Source organism: Sciurus carolinensis, chromosome 6, assembly GCF_902686445.1.
Source record: "Sciurus carolinensis chromosome 6, mSciCar1.2, whole genome shotgun sequence".
NCBI classification, from domain to species: domain Eukaryota; kingdom Metazoa; phylum Chordata; class Mammalia; order Rodentia; family Sciuridae; genus Sciurus; species Sciurus carolinensis.
In genome coordinates, this window is record NC_062218.1 from 159,228,196 (window position 1) to 159,244,603 (window position 16,408).

Consider the following 16,408-nt stretch of genomic DNA (forward strand, 5'->3'; position numbering starts at 1 on the left):
CAGACTTTTAATTCTTGTGTAATTAATGCTTTGAATAATTTAGAAGTATTTTTGGCCTGAGACTTGTGACCCCTCCCTGCCTGACTGTATCATGATTTTAGTAATGACAGCTGCCTATGATATGCTTGCTATGGGGTCAGTGATTTACATGACCTTATCACCTTTTTTCCATTTTTTGTGGTACTAGGGATTGAATGCCCCCCACCTCCCCCAGGGTGCTCTACCACTAAGCTACATCCCTGCACTTTTAAAATTCTGAGACAGGGGCTTGCTAAATTGCCTACACTGGCCTCCAACTTGTGATCCTCCTGCCTTAGCCTCCCAGATAGCTGGGATTACAGCACCATGCCTGGCTTCATTTAACCTTTAAACCCTGTCAGTTAGGTGTTGCTAATGAGGAAACTGAGGCCTAGAGAGATCAGAACCTTACTCAACAACATGTGGCTCATAATGGCGGAGCTAGGGCTCAAATTCAAGGTCATCTAAGCATGCCTGTGCGGACCACCAGGGATCTCAGTAACTCACTGCCTCTGTAGCAGATTCTGTTTCATTTAAAGCTGGCAATTCACTGGCTCAGAAATTTCGCCTGCTTCATGTTAATCATCTCTTACCACAAATCTCTGAGGAACAAGTTTGGGAAGTGAAGAAATGGACGTCATTTACTACGAAACAAGGATTCTTAGGGGTACATTAGGCAATACTGACCATAAGGCCAGTTGAAGCAGCTCCATCACAGAAAGCCAATCTGATCACACCGTGTCCTGGGCAACGGCAAGAACACTGCTCACTGACGACTGTCACTCGTAAGTCAGACCCCTAGCGGTAACCATGTTGGTTCTGCGAATCCTCTCTGTATTCTCGATTAGACGTGGGATTTTGGTCACATGCCTATGACCATGCTCGATGTCATTGCCAGCAAAAAGAACTGTGTCTTTCCCACAATGGCACCATAAAAACTGAACAGGACTAGCAAAAACAAGTCACTTCACCTGGCATCTGTTTTCCACATGGGGACAAGAGTGTCTCTCTCCTGGAGTTGTAAACACCCCAAAGATGCACCACCTCTCAAGAGCATCCTTCCCGTCCTGACTCACACTGTCTGTGATCACCTTGGAGGGAGAACTGAATCCTCTGGCAAACAAACATGGACACCGCCTACGCAGCAGAGGCTGGCACCGTCTGCCAGGAGAGTGAGCCCAGGTCGGCCCTGTTCCAGCCTCGCCCCCACGCCTCCCGCAGGTGCCACCTCTCCTGTGGCCTCCGAGGCTCTGCCACCAGACAGCCCTAGAAGCCAGGGGTGGTTCTGGGGGAAGAAATTGCACTGAGGTCTTCAGAGAGTTTCTCGGAATTCCATCTTCCAGGGGTGGTCCTGGGCGTAAAAAGGTACCTGTGGGCTGTGTGTTTTCAGACACGGACACTAAACCAACCAAAATACTAAATCCTGTTTCAGAAAGGGGCAGAAAGAATGGGCCACAGGTAGGAAGACTAGCACCACGACAAGCTTTCCTTTCTTACCTGGAAATCGGGGTGGCTACAAAAGGTATCGTGAATTCTCTCAGACTTCTAAAATTTTCCTTTTAGAAGCATCTCCATAACTGGATGGTTAAAGGATGGTACCAGTACTAATGGGTCCAAACTGAAATTCAGTGTAAAAACGAAATGCACCAGTAAAGTGATACTCCTTTGTGACTAGGAGTACAAAGAAGATGCCTATCAATATCCACTTTAGGGTACTTTTTCACTCATTTATATTATGGGACTTAAAAGATTTCTTAGATGTGCATACAGACCTGGGAGTATAGCTTGGAGGTAGAGAGTACCTCAGTATGTGCAAGGCCCCGGGTTCAATCCCCAGCATCGCAAAGAAATAAAGTGCGTGTAGATTGTCTGAGTTAATGAATTGAGTGTAGATTAAGTTTGAGTTGATAAACTGAGTTTCCACAGTCGCACTGGAATTTCTGTCACACGTTCCGGGGTGTGATCCATGGTGGGGACAGGAACGGAGTCCTAATGGACATTGGCACAGCTATGGTTTCAGCCCAGGGCCGTGGACAGGTTCCTCCCCGATCTGTATCAGCCACAAGTACTGAATTCTGAAGGGAGCTAAGTAACAGAGTCGCCCTCCACGGCTCAGGCCCCGTATCTGAGAAAGGCCAGAGCCGCCGCAATGACACTTGCGAAGATGGGACCTTGCCACCTGAGCAGCCCCCGCTTCATCCCTTCAGAGGGCGGCAGGCTGAAGGGCCCCGTCACAAGGCACCCAACAGAAACCCCAGGAGCCGAGCAGGGTGCCAGCGGCTCTCCTCCTCCTCCTCACAGATGGAGGCCCACACGGCAGGCTGCTAGTCTGTCCCACAGGAGAGCAGGCGGGAAGCATCTGTGCTGGAACTAGCGGAGAGCTGCTCCCCTCAAAGCAGGCTGTCCCCGCCTCTCCCTTCACAACCCCAGAGACTTAGGCTCAGGGTGGGAGAAACAGGAGTGAAGGGAGTCTTTCCCCCCCAGTGTGTTTGGATTTGGGTTCCACAGGTAAATTACCTATTCTGAAAACCATTTAAAAACTTGAATGAGGGCTGGGCTGTGGCTCAGTGGTAGAGCTTGCCCAGCACATGTGAGGCACTGGGTTCCATCCTCAGCACCACATAAAAATAAGTCACATAAAAGTACTGTGTCCATCCACAACTAACAATATTGTTAAAAAATTTGAAACGAAACCTGCCACTCTGATCCAAAAATGGCTAATAAATGAGCTTAGTGCTTCAGAAAAACTGAACTGAGTTGGTCTGCAGCCTGCTTCTTAGGAGAGAGAGAAGACAACCCACGTTAGGCCGAGACATCAGTGCAGAAGGGAAGCACGTCTCCAGCGACCTCCCAGGATTCGGCACGGGCAGCCTGAGTTTGGTGGTGATGACCCCATTCATTATTGGACTGAGGAAGGAGGAAAAGCTTCACACACTCATTAGAACAAGGTAGATTCCCTTACAGAGTAACAGATAAAATTCTAGAATAAAGGCAAAGACAAAGAGAAAAATTTAACTTTTTTTTTTTTTTAAAAAAGCACAAAAACCCTACATACTAAAATTATACACATCAAGTATTGGTCCAATCTTACATCAATCTATTGACAATTTAACAGCACCATGGTTTTCCTTACCTAGGTTAAACATGCCCAGAAAATTGTAATTCAAAGTATATGTTCCTTTAAAATAAAAGAAAATAAACTCTTAGAATCTTCAACAACCAAGACCTTTTACCAATCATAGATTATTGATGACATCACCAAATTTCCTTAAGAAAAAGTAGTCCAGACACTGAGAGCTGCTGGTATTCAGTGTGGCATGCCAATGACAGAAAGGTCCGCTGAACACCCCTACCTCCAGCTGGGGTGCGGCTCCTCCTCTGGAACCAGCGCGACCCTCTTCTCTGGGTGTCGAGGCAGTCATCAGCAAGCAAATCAGACGCAGCCACGATCTTTAAGATGATGAAGAACGCTAGGGAAGCAGCTGAAGCGCTCAGAAACAGGACAAGGTACAGGAATGGACGGACTTCGTCAGGCAGAGGAGATTTAATACCATTTTCAACAATGCACCCAGACTCATCTGCAGTGTCACTGTCATTGTGACTGGCAAGGTGCTCACGCCCCCGTGGCTGTGGAGGTGCCTGCGCCACTCACCGGAACAGCCCCGCAGCCGCACTCCCTTCCTCCACTCAGCTGCCCGAGGTCACGGCCTGCTCTCTCGGAGCCAGCTTTCCAGGGGCGGCTTCACTCAGCCACAGCACAGAAGACGCAGGCCTTCGCCGCACATGTCCCAGTCCCCAACTGGCTCTGCGGATGTTTCTTAACTTGCCTCTTTGTGAAGAAGGATGAGAGAACCGTCATCCACTGTGGCTGAGTGTAAGAGTGACCCAGGGAGTGCAGCTGCGTCACTGCTGATGTGAAAGTGACACCAGCAAACCTTTCATACTTGCAGACTCTCAGTGAAAGTTTCTCTGCAAGACTGAAAACAGGCGCAGTTCTCCCAGCACAGCAGAGGCGGCTTCCTCACACCCCGCCACGCCGGAAGAAGAGCGCGCACTGCAGTACCTCGGGTGGGAACAGCCAAGGACGCCTGCTCCCCCGGGACCGTGTGCCTGGGGCAGGGTAGGCTATGCAAAGGTGCAGACAGAGCAGGAGGAAGGGAGGTACGTACGGCAGTGACCTTCCGGCCCCACACGGAAACAGCTGTCTGCAGAGGTGTTTCAACACCTGCGCAGCAACCGAGGATCAGGTGGACATCAGAGTAGGACTGCAGGACTCACTACTGCCTAGTGTTCAGAAGGGCGCCAGCCACTGAACGTGCTGAAGGCACCGGAACGTAGTGTGTCAATGAGGAGCTCAGCGTGTGGGTGGGGACAGCGACACGGTGGCACACCTGGCCAGTCTTACTCCTGTGTGGCTACAGATGAAATGAGCTGGCAAAAGCCAGAACAGAAGGGAATCTCCAAGACTGCTCCTTTCAGATTCTAGTAAAAAACCCATAACTTATTGGTGGCATCTGGAAATTATATCATCTGACAGATGTTAAAAATTCTGTGTTCAAAGGTGCTTGGTGCTGTTCTTCGAGATTACAATGTTCCACTTACAGTCCAACTCATTTAAACTCAGCCATTAAGTAGTTGTTGAGTGTTTTAAAATAAATGGTTATCTATTTCTTAACTGCCTCTCAAATTAGAAATTGTAATTACATGAGTCTCAAAGGCTGGCTCTTTGTGTTTTATTATTTTTGTTGGTCTCCATCACAGATGGAATTTTTCACTGGTAATTCCTCAGAACTAAATTCATTCATAGGGAATTCAGAGCAGTGAAAGTAAATTTCACGCCACAGAGTCGAAAATGACAATGACAATAAAAAGGGGAGGAGGGCGCCGGGCTCACTCAGTTCTCCACCGGCGTCGGGTTGTGCACAGGCTGGCTCACGATCACCTGCACGACGTAGTCCTTGGGGATCTTCAGCTCCTCCAACTTCATCTTGTCAGTGAGAGGTCTGCCTGAGAAGAACCACCGCTGACTTCCGGGCTCCACCCCCTCCGCTGCGTGCAAGCGTCTCTTCATGTGGAACACGGTGTCTGTGCTGCGCACCACGAGCTTGAGGTCTTTGCCTGTGGAGAGGCGCAGTCGGAGCTGAGCCTCGTATCCAGAATTGGGTGGTGGCTCGGGAATATCCAGAGTCTCTATGTCGCTCTTCTCCTCTATCATGTTGATGGGTGGTGCCAAGCAATACACCGGAAGCTGGTACCTGTTCCCCAGTTCATCGTAGCACTCGGTAAGCGCACCTTCGGGAGAGAAGATACGGACACGAGTTTAATGAGCGTATTCCTGTTTATGTCTTAAAAAACACTCACGCTTCTCTTGCTACCATGCCACTGTGGAGAAGGGTATCAAATAATGCCAGCCACTGTCCGCTGACCATCAGTGACAACCAGCCCCAGGTGCACTTTGAGCGTGTCTGATTTCACATCAACCAGGACCCAGCTGCTTCTCTTTGCAGTCACCTAATACCCAGCTCACAACTGCAGGCAGGGAAATGGGTGCGCACAATTCAAGCTTACTATCGTAAGAACAAACTGAAGGGAAATTTAAATTGCATTGTTATATCTTTTTAAGAAATGAATTTAACAAACAAGAAAAAAAAGAGAGCAAGCCCAATTCCCAGCTTTCCTGAGTAGTATCTCACTGCCTGGACCCGGCCACTGACACGTGTGCTCGGTCAGAAGCCTTTGTTTGGAGCGATGAGACCAGAGCTGACAGCTGCACAGGCATGGTGCTCGTGGCTCACAGGTGGGTCTTTTCAGCACAATGACCACAGAAATGACCGAGATGTTTTATTTACCCCACTCAGTTAATCTATTACAGGGAAGCTACCAACTACAAAAGGTGAACTGGACCGGTGTGACACTCACAACGCGCTACCTCAAGGGTGGGAACAAAGCACTTATGGGTAAAAAAAAAAAAAAAAAGTATGAATGGCCAGGTGAGGTGGTGTGAGCCTGCAATCCCAGCAGCTCAGAAGACTGAGGCAGGGGGATCACAAGTTCAAAGCCAGCCTTGGCAACTAAGCAAGGCCCTAAGCAACTCAGCAAGACCCTGTCTCTACAAAAATAAAAAAAAAAGAGGACTGGGGATGTGACTCTGGGTTGAGCCCTGGGTTTGATTCTGGCCCCCCTCCCCCAAAACAAATAAAAGTATTAATGGCACATTTCTTTATAAAGCATAAACTGAATTATAATTACCAGGACTTCCCTGGGGAGCTTGAAAGTATAACTCGATGAACATTTTAAGTTTATATATAACATGTCCTTCCCTCAAACTGTAATATTAATGCCATTTATTAATTTTCATTCAAAGATAAAAGAAGAACAACACCATAGTAAAAATACGTAAACACAGTAGTTACTACAGGGAGTGGGACACTGAGAAATGGTTATCAGTGAACAAATGAGTCCCTGTCAGTGACAAGGTAAAGTATCCACAAAAGTGACCTCATGTGGTCACCAACCACCATGGCTTGATCTGGTCTGCCTTCTGAATTACCTGAGACGGAGTGACAGCTTGGTCAGGAAGCAGACCACATGTGAATCGCCTCCTCTGTTCAGAGACACTGCTCAGCCCCAATCCCCGTGACCATGCACTGCAGCACCCAGGGGGTGCCACCAGCTGTGCCACGGAAGCTGGTCACTATTCCAGAAAGCCTAGTCCTGAGGCTAGTCCAGGGTGGCTGATGGCCCGGCCACTGTGAGAACGGGGAAAGTGCGCTGCAGACTCTCCTGTCAGGAAACACCTTCAGTTACCTGTCGGCGAGTACATCAGCCCTGCGGGTACGAGCAGCACATTTCCATACCTGCTCTGCTATTTAAAACATTCTCTTAGATACCACAGCAAATCACTCTTTGGAATCAAGAGACCAAGAAGAAATTTCCAGCCTTTTTATTAATGAACTGTGCAACCTCAAAGAGCAACATTCTTTAACCAGAAATTCCTTTTTCTGTTTTTTTAAAATATATATATTTTTAGTTGTCAATGGATCTCTTAATTTTATTTACTTACATGTGGTGCTGAGTATCAAACCCAGTGCCTCACACATGCCAGGCAAGCACTCTACCACTGAGCCCCAGCCCCAGCCCCAGAAATTCCTTTTTCAATCAGCAAATGAAGCAGGAGAAAGCTGACATCCACAGAAGTTTCCTGGCTTACACAAGCTTCACTACCCTCCTAAACCACATCTGATAAGATAAAGCAGAACTGCAAAGGAAGGCAGTCAGACTGCAGGCAGGACTAAAAAGCAGCCCACGCCTCTAGAGAGGCTTTCTGTAGTGCTGAAACAAACATGCCCCAACAGCCAGCTCGGCACCCGCTGGAGCTGAACCCTCACTCCACCACCACAGGGGAAGAGGCGCCTTCTTTGGGCTGGTGTTTCAGGGTTGACTTCTCTCATGTCAAATGAGTAAGAGGAAAACCCGAGGAAGGGTTCCCGCTATACGGCGTATCCTCAGCTCAAACGCAGGCAGTGCGCGGATCCCAACACTGCACGGGAACTGTCCAAACTCTATGTGGCTTAGAAGCACCTGTATTTAACTTCTTTTTTTTGGAGAAGGTAACTTGTTTTTCATTTAATTTGAAGTTTTCTGATATACTAACTTCCCCTTTTTTCTGTCTATAAATTATAATCTGAGTTATAAATATGCTCTGGGATTTTTTCCCTCTAGTTTTAGATTAAACTAAAAATCAGAGTTCTGGTTTCCAGTGTGGCATGTAAGAAACTTTCAAGTCCAAGTCCAAGTTTCCATCCTAAAAAGGAAAAAGCTAAAGAAATTGAAGTACCAACTCTTCCTAGATCTCAGAGAGGGGTAAGATGACAGGGCAAACCACTGTCACCAAGATTGGCCGGCTAGCGAGGAGAATACAGAAAATCACAATTTACTGAAGCAAAAACCCAGGAGCTGAGATCTCTGGGGAACTGGACAGAGGAAGAAAACCTGCACAGTGACTGGCAAGTGACTGCAAACTGGAGGCCCAGGATGGACAAATCTGAGGGGAAAACTGCAAGGGGACCCCGCCGTGGGGTGGGGGAAACACCTTGTGAATCTTACCTCCTGGAGTTCAACCAGCTCCTCACAGCAAGTATCAGAGAAAAGTCTCCTGCACTCTGGCAGGGAGAGCACAAGGAGCCATCTTGAAACACCAGAGCACTCTGCCCTCAGAAGCTAACCAGAGTCTGACCTGCTGGGGTTATACCAGAGTGCAACTGAACTGTGTGTGGGAAAGGAAACGCCCAATGCCCGCCCTGCTGACCATCCTGCCCTCCCTAAGGTGGGGACCATGATGAGAAGGTCTGAGGAAGTCCACAACATGAGGTTTGGACTCACAAAGACTGAGGTCTAACCACAGGACTCTAGAAGCTTCCACCCCCACCTTACTCCAGGGTTATTTATAGTAGATCCATTTGCCAAAAAACCACGTCCACCTTTCAACAAAGACCAATAAGATATTCTAAAAAGCAACAAACAGTTTGAAGAGAGAGAGAAAACATCCAAATCAGGGACTCAGATATAACAGGAATGTCAGAATAATCGGACATGGGACTTTAAAACAGTTTTGATTAACATGCAATGTCTAATACCAGCCAGGAGAGGCAATGCAACCAGAGAGATGGAGTCTAAGGAGCACCCACAGGGCTGGAGACCACCTCGATGGGCCCGCTAGTGGACTGGACTTGCACAAGAAGGATTTGCAGAGTTGAAGGAGGTATCCCAGTGGAAACTTAAAATGGCAGAGCAAAGAGAGGAACAAAGACTGGGCAGGGGGACCCCACCCACACCGAATATCCAAAAACTGGGGGACAGTTACACAAGTTATAATTCATATACAATGGGATACCAGGAGAAGAAAAAAACAGAGGAGATATTTCAAACAATTACAATGGAGAATTTCCCCAAATCATCCTCAGACACTGAAGCACAGATCCAGGAAGCTCAGAGAACATCAAACAACGTAAATGTCAAAAAAACTACACTTAGAAATTTATCATTTTCTATAGAAAACTATAGAAAATCAAAGATAAATTCCTGCAGAAGCCAGATGTGGAAAACAAACCTTACCCATAGAAAAGAAAGAAAAGCAGACAGAAAGATAGAGGGGGAAAAATTACATCTGACTTTCAGAAACCATGCATACAAGAAATGAATGGACTGAAATTTAAAGCATTGAGAGAAAACAACTACCACCCTAGAATTCTGTATCCTGTGAAATGAACCTTCAAAAACAAAGAAAAGGTTCTCTAGGATAATCTTAAACAAAAACTGAGAAAATGTTTCCAATAGATCTGCTTTTCAAGAAACGTTAAAGGAAGTTCTTAGAATAAATGATCAAGGTAAAAAACTCAGATCCATATAAAGAAAGGAAGAACACTGGAGAAGGAACAAGTGAAGGCAAAGTAAGAACTTTTATTTTTCTTATTTATAATTGATCTAGCATAAAAATGTGTTCAAAGCAACAGTGTATACAATCATGTATGCTTATTTATGTATTTATATATAAATTTATATACCTGAAATTAATGAAATCAAGGATACCAGGGATATAAGGAATTAAGATTACACTACCTGTAGAGCAGTATAGTGTTATACGAAAGTGAACTTGGCTAGTTTGCAAATTCTTGAACAACCACTAAAAATGTAAAAGGAGTATACCTGATATGCTAAGAAAGGAGAGATGATGGAATTACCAAATTACTCAACTAAAATCAAAAAAGGGAGAAAAGGAATGGAAGACAAAAATGGGAATAAGAACAAGGACAACCAACAGTAACAGACATAGAAGATATTAACCCGACCACTGACATTAAACCCTAGTGATACAAATATACCAAATAAATAGAATGGATCGGAAGGAAAAGCAGGAGAAAAATATACCATGCTAACATTAGTCAAACACAAGTGGGAGTAGCTCTATTAATTTCAGGTGGCGTAGACTTCAAAGTAAGGGAGTTCTTCAAGATATGGTAATAATCCTTAACAACAGAGCATCACAATATGCGAGGCAAAAACTGGTAATACTGCAAGGAAAAGAGATGAGCCCTCTACTGTACCTGGAGTCTTTATAAGTCCCCTCCTCAATGAGAAACAGACATCTACTAGGCAGAAAACCAGACAAACTCAACACCGCCACTAATCAATTGGATATAATGGACACATAAACTATTTCATCCAACAGCAAAATATATATTCTTCAAGCTCACATGGAACAATCACCAATAGTCTAAGTTATAAAACATCTCTTAACAAACTTAAAGGAGCAGAAAGCAGACAAAACTGGCTCTCAGACCATAAACTAGAAATCAAAATTCATGGATATTAAGCAATACGTTTCTAAATAACACACAAAGGAGAAATCTCAAGAGAAATTAATAAAATATTTTGAATTAAATGAAAGCACAACTTAGGGAAATTTATAACACATATGTTAGAAAAGAAAAAAAGATCTAGCTGGACACAGTAGTACATCCCTGTAATCTCAGTGACTGGGGAGACTGAAGCAGGAGGATTGCAAGTTTAAGGCTGGCCCTAAGCAACTTAGTGAGAACCTGTCTCTAAATTAAAAAAAAAAAAAAAAAAAAAAAAGTGGGGTGGGGTGCTGGGGATGTGGTTCAATGTTAGTTAAGCACTCCTGGCATCAATCCCTGGAAAAAAAAAGTCTAAAGCCAATCTCCTAAGCTTCCACCTTAGGAACTATAAAAGAGCAAACTGAATCTAAAGTTAAGGGGCTGGGACTGTGGCTCAGTGGTAGTGGTAGAGGACTTGCCTCACATGTTTGAGGCACTGGGTTCAATCCTCAGCACCACATTAAAAAAAAAAAAAATGAGTAAGTCCATCTACAACTTAAAAAAATATTTTAAAAAATAAATAAATTTAAAGTTAAGCAGGAAAAAAAAATTGAATAGAAATCAATGAAATTGAAATTCAGAAATCAATGGAGAAAAATCAACAAAACCACAAGCTGATTACATGAAAACATCAATAACTGGTAAGCCTCTCACTGGGTTAACCAAGAAATGAGAGGATGCAAAATACTAATATTAGAAATGATGAGGGGGGGCTGGGGAGATAGCTCAGTCGGTAGAGTGCTTGCCAGCACCGCAAAAAAAAAAAAAAAGAAATGATAAGGGGACATAACTAAGATCTATGGACATTAAAAGGATAATAAAGAATACTTTGAACAACCCTATACAAATTTGATAATTTAAGTGAAATGAACCAATTCCTTGTGCTAAAATGCACAAGAACAATCTCAACAGGCTTATATTAAATTCAATCAATAATTAATTCAATCGATAATTAATTCAATCAATAATTAACAGCCTTCCAAAGCAGAAAGCACCAGTTTCAGGTGGATTCACTGGCAAATTCTACTGAACATTTAAGTAAAAAATTCTCTATAATCCCTTTCAGAAGACAGAATAAGAAATATTTCCTAACTCATTCCATGAGGCCAGCATTATCTTAATACCCAAAGCAGAGAAAAACATTACAAGAAAATCACAGAATAATCTCTCTTATGAATACAGATGATAATCCTCAGCAACAACCACAACAACAAACCCAGCAGATCAAATACCACACTATAAAAAGAATTATACACCAATACCGACCAGAATTCATCCCAGGTGTTCAAGATGGGTTCAACATTCCAAACCCAAGTAACACAGCCCATAACAGTGGCCTGTTATAGCTTGGATCTGGCATGTCCTCTAAGCCCAGTGGAGTCTTGGTCCCCAGCTGAAGTGCTCCTGGGAGGTGGTGACTCTTGAGGACATGAGGCCCAGCTGGTGTAGGGGGTGCCCTGGATGGGTACAGACTCCCCAGTCCCTTCTCCTCCTACCTCCTGCAGCAGCAAGGTGAGTGCTTTGCCCTCCACACAACCACAGCCATGGGCTCAATGACTGTGGACCGAGACCTCTGAAATCGTGAGCCAAAAGAAAACTTTCCTCCCGTAAGCTGCATTTCTCAGGTATTCTGCCACGGTCATGGAAGGCCAACACACACACCAAACAAGAAAAACTACACGATCACATCGACAGATGCAGCTGCACCCGACAAGACCCAATACCTATGCATGACAAAAAACTGAGTAAAAGGAAAAGAGGGGAACTTCCTCAACCTGATGAAGACCTTGAAAAACCCTAGTTATCACACTTAAAAGCAAGAAATTCAGAGCTTTCCCATTAAGAATGGGAGTAAGGCAAGGACACCCCCTCTCACTGCTATTTTAAACACATACTGGAGATCCTAGTTAATGCAATAAGAAAAGGAAATAAAAAATATAGAGACTGAGGAGGAAGGAATAAAATGGTGTTTGCAGATGATCTAATCATCATGTAGAGAACCTGAAACATCAGAACTGCTCCCAGCACTAGTAAGAGATCCCATCAAAGTTGCAGGATGCAAGGTCCACAAGCAAAGGTCAGCTGCTCCATTACATACTGGCAATGAACACGTGGAATCTAGAATCAGAAACAAACCATTTACATTAGTGTCCCCCAGATGAAACATTTAGGTATGAATCTAACAAAATAGCTAGAAGAAAATGACAGAATTTGGATGAAACAAATCAAAGAATCAATAAATTGAGAGCCCATGTTCATGGAGAGGAAGACACCACCATCAAAATGTCGGCTCTTCCCAACTTGGTCTAAACATTCAAAGGAACCCTACTGGAAATCACAGCAAGCTGTTGTACGAATACTGACAAATTGTCTCTAAAGTTAACATGGAGAGGTAAAAGATCCCGAATAATCCATACGACATTGAAGGTGAAAGGTGAAGGTGGAAGACACACACTGCCTGACTTTAAGATTTATTATAAACCTATCGTCTTCAAGACAGGATGGCATTGATTAAAGAAGATCAATGGAACAGAATGAATGAACCCAGAAACAAACAGCTCACACGAATACAAGTCAACTAGGTTATTTTTTGGAGGTGTGGGTACTGGGGACTGGACTGAGGAGCATTTTACTAGGGAGTAATTCCCCAAACATTTTATTTTTAAATGTTTGCTAAGTTGCTAAGTCTGGTCTTGAACTTGTGATCCTTCTGCCTCAGCCTCCCAGATTGCTGGGATTACAGGTGTGCACCATCATGGTCTTGATAAAGAAATAGAGTGGAGAAAAGACAATATTTTCAACAAATAGTAAAGGAACAAATAACCATCTACATGCCCCGCCCCCCCCAAAAAAATCTCTACAGACTTAACACCCTTTACAAAAAAATAACCCGAATGGGATCACAGACCTAAAGGTAAAATACAAAACTAAAATTCTTACAAGATACCACAGGAGAAAATTTAGAAGATGTTGGGTTTGGCAGTGATCTATTAGGACATCAAATGCACAATCCATGATAGAAATCATAAACTGGTATTCACTGAAACTAAAAATTTCTACTCTGCAAAAGACATTGTCCAAAAATAAATACATAAATAAAGTAATTTAAAAATATGAGCCATAGACTGGGAGAAATATTTGCAAAATACCTATATGGCACAGGACCGTCATTGTGTAAAACAAATACAAAACTCTCAAAATGAAACAGTAAGAAAACAATTTGATTTTAAAAAATGAACTGAAAACATTAATAGACCCTTCATAGATATACAAATGGAAAATAAGCTTATGATAAAGATGCTCCACACATCAGGGAAACGCAAATTTGAACAAGGAGATACCACTACACACCTCCTAGAATGGCCAAACCCAGGACACTGACCACAGTAAATGCTGGTGAGGGTGCAGAGCAGTTAAGAACTGCCCCTGATGGTGGGAATGCAGGACAGAACTGCCACTTTGAAAACTGAACCCACTTACTAAATGACCTGGCCATTAAGAAACACACCACACACAAAAACCTCCATGGGTGTTTATAGAAGCTTTATTCATAACTGCCAAAATTCTGCAGGTGAGTGGATAAACGGTGGCACAGTACATCCAGACAACGGAACTTCACTCAGCACTAAAAGGAAAATGAGCTACCACACCATGAAAGACACAGGGGCAACTCAGTGCCCAATATTGATTGCAGGAAGTCGGTTTGTACACTATTAAATCTAATTCTAAGTATCTGATGTTCTGGAAATGGCAAAACTATAGCGATAATAAAAAGATCGACAACTGCCAGGGGATAGGATGGAGGGAGGAATGAACAGGTCAAAGAGAGGAGTCTTAGAGCAGCAAAACTACTCCTTAGGGTGCTACTGATGGCGGACAGAAGTCATCATCAATCCAACCAAACCCATGGAGTGTGCGACATAAGAGTGACCCCTGATGGAAACTATGGACTCTGGATTCTAATGATGTACCTCAATGCAGATTCATCAGTTGCAACAAATACTCCATTCTGGTTGCAGAGGCTGATAATGAGGAAGGCTATGCATGTGTAGGGTTGGAGATACAAAGGAAATCTTCAGCCCTTCTGTATAATTTGGCTATGAATCTAAAACCACTCTGGAAAAAAAAAAGCTTTATTTAAAAAAAATAACACAAATAAATAAATCATTCAAATAAGGTTTAATTTCATCTTAAGGGTATAGTTTTATGGGTTACCCTCTTTCCAAATTAAGTATCTGGGATCATAAAGCACCAGTAAAAATAACATTTGTTTACATTATAGCCCACGGGTGAATATCACCTCAGAATTCCCTATGAGAGCAGGCTGATCCATTTTTGGCCAGACTCTTGAACAACATACTCCCAATCCTCCACCATTTAACGGCCCCCAACCTCTTCACCAGAGGCAAAACCGCTCTGGCTAGTAGTGATTTCCAATGCACGACCTCTTTAGGACCTAATAAGGATCAGTAGAAAATAACCCTCATTTCCCAGAGTTGCTGCACAGACATTTATGGAACACACAAGGCAAGTCACTGGCACCTACAAAAGGCGGCGAGGTGGTCAACACTGTCCCCAACTCACAGAAGCCTCTAATCAAGGCAAAAAGACACAACATACCCACCACAGGTTAAGTACTAATTGATAATTCTAAAAAATCAAACATGGATGCTGAAATATCACAGAACGGAGAGTGGCCGGAGTCAGTAAAGTCAGTAAGGAGAAATTCTACGTTCTGGGCACGACTTCAAAGACACTCAAGAAACAAGAATGACAAAGAAGTAAGGAACTACAAGGTAAGTAGGGCATGGATACCAAGTCGTCAAACCTGGCTGAAGTTGAATATGGACTCGGTGATGAGAAATTACTAAATAGGAAGCAAGAGAGAAAACCTGAGAGCGAGGGCCAGGAGTTTAGACTCACTGATGCAGGAACTTCTGAGGGCGGGAGCTGGAGCCCAGTGGTGGAGTACTTGCTGGCGCTCGTGCCACACTGGGCTTGATCCTTAGCAACCATACAAATAAATAAAAGAAAGGTATTGGGTCCATCTACAACTAAAAATATTTTAAAAAAGAAAGAAAAAACTATTGGAGGTGGGACACAGGTGCAAGAGACACTCCCTCGACAAACACCCAGTGCCTACTATATCTGAAGATGTGCTGGGACCTCGGATGAAGCCTGCAGGTCACTTCACCACCCACGAGGGGGACTGGCTGAGTGGAGGCAGAGGGGCCTGCCACCCTGATCACCTGACTGTGCTCATGTAGAGAAACTGACCTGAGAAAAATCAGTGGTAACTGGCAGGACCCAATTATATGTTAGATTTGATGGAAAGCAAAACAGAAAAATCACCTAGGAAATTCAAGAGAAAGAAAAATGGAAGATTTAGGGGTATAAGATTGTCTGCTTTGGTTTTATTTACTTCAGGTTCAGTTAAACACTTCAGTTGAATTACCGGTAGGTAAGTGAAGAAGAACAGGGAAGGAGTAAAAGTTCAGAGAGCAGTAATCCTCAATGCACAAGTTTAAACATAGGAGCAAACACTTAAGAGTGCTTCTTAGCTCTAACTCTGCCGAGGTAAGTTTATCACACCCATTTTATAGGAAAGAAAACTGAAAAAGAAGGAACTTTTGTCCAGGTTCCCACAGCTAGTTAAGTGACAGAGTGAAATAATGAGATTCCTGAAGAGGTGAACTTAGTGATAACATAAAGAGGAGTTCAAGCTGGGTATGGTGGTGCACGCCTATAATCCCAGTGGCTTGGGAGGCTGAGGCAGGAGGATGGTGAGTTCAAAGCCAGTCTCAGCAACTTAGGGAGGCCCTAAGCAACTCAGTAAGACCTGTCTCTAAATAAAAATACAAAATAGAGCTGGGGATGTGGCTCAGTGATTGAGTGGCCCTGAGTTCAATCCTCAGTACGGGCCTCCCCAGCCCCCCCAAAAAAGATGAGTTCAGAGCTTGGTAGGCTAGTGATAAGGTTAATGAGAAAAAAGA

The 16,408-nt window shown here is 43.9% G+C and overlaps 2 protein-coding genes across 2 annotated transcripts in view; both read right to left on the reverse strand.

The window, feature by feature from the left end:
- The window catches only part of Stk10 (serine/threonine kinase 10), a 123,875-nt gene extending 120,416 nt beyond the window's left edge, over positions 1-3,459 (reverse strand). The window contains exon 1 of the mRNA XM_047557000.1: positions 3,372-3,459. Coding sequence (XP_047412956.1) covers positions 3,372-3,440 — 69 coding nt within the window. The 5' untranslated portion in view covers positions 3,441-3,459. The remainder of the gene's footprint in view (positions 1-3,371) is intronic.
- Ubtd2 (ubiquitin domain containing 2) overlaps positions 3,025-16,408 on the reverse strand; it is a 66,262-nt gene continuing 52,878 nt past the window's right edge. Inside the window, exon 3 of the mRNA XM_047557003.1 lies at positions 3,025-5,310. Coding sequence (XP_047412959.1) covers positions 4,913-5,310 — 398 coding nt within the window. The 3' untranslated portion in view covers positions 3,025-4,912. The remainder of the gene's footprint in view (positions 5,311-16,408) is intronic.